The sequence below is a fragment of the Aphanomyces invadans genome (genome assembly GCF_000520115.1).
Source record: "Aphanomyces invadans strain NJM9701 unplaced genomic scaffold supercont1.73, whole genome shotgun sequence".
Lineage (NCBI taxonomy): Eukaryota > Oomycota > Saprolegniomycetes > Saprolegniales > Verrucalvaceae > Aphanomyces > Aphanomyces invadans.
Genome location: NW_008580218.1, coordinates 115,063 through 115,698, shown reverse-complemented (window position 1 = coordinate 115,698; position 636 = coordinate 115,063). Strand labels below are relative to the sequence as shown.

General features: G+C 61.2%; 1 protein-coding gene across 1 annotated transcript; it reads left to right on the top strand.

The window, feature by feature from the left end:
- Positions 1 to 4: 4 nt before the first annotated feature.
- H310_14536 (hypothetical protein) lies at positions 5 to 522 on the top strand (the record flags this gene model as incomplete). Its single annotated transcript, XM_008882416.1, has 2 exons — positions 5 to 20; positions 125 to 522. 2 exons carry the CDS (start codon positions 5 to 7, stop codon positions 520 to 522), a joined length of 414 nt encoding a protein of 137 aa, XP_008880638.1.
- Positions 523 to 636: the final 114 nt, after the last annotated feature.

Below are 636 nucleotides of genomic sequence, written 5' to 3'. Positions count from 1 at the left end.
GTCGATGCCGTCAACCCAAAGTACACGTTGCCCATTGAAGATCCGCAAGCGACGGTGTTCCTCACGGGGCCACTCGCGGACTCGAAGGCGTTTCTGTGCGGCGGGTGGTCCATCTTCTGGCAAGGCACGGACAACTCGAGCTTGATCCCGCATGGCGTGTCGATCCGGGAAGCGCTCAACCACTCGTTTGCCAACTTGCAGTACGCCGCCGGAGTCGACACTCATGGCCACGTGAAGGGAAACCGAACGGAAGCGCTAGCCAAGGCCGCAAACAGTTCGTACACGATCGTCGTGCTCGGCGAGTCCTCGTACACAGAGAAGAACGGCGACGTGTCAGATTTGCATTTGCCAGCGGGACAGCTCAAGTACGTTGAAGAGCTGACGGCGATCCAGTCGACCAGCGTTGTCGTGGTGCTCGTGGCAGGCCGGCCGCGACTCCTGGGCGGCGTGCACAAGAACGCCGCTGCCGTCCTCGCCAGGTACAGTGATGAGCGGCACCAAAGTGATCGAGACATGTCGTGATGGTGTGTTTGATGTCGGCATAGTTTCCTCCCGTGCGAACAAGGCGGCCAAGCCATCGCGGACGTCGTGACGGGGCGTGTGAACCCGTCCGCCAAGCTCCCGATCACGTACCCG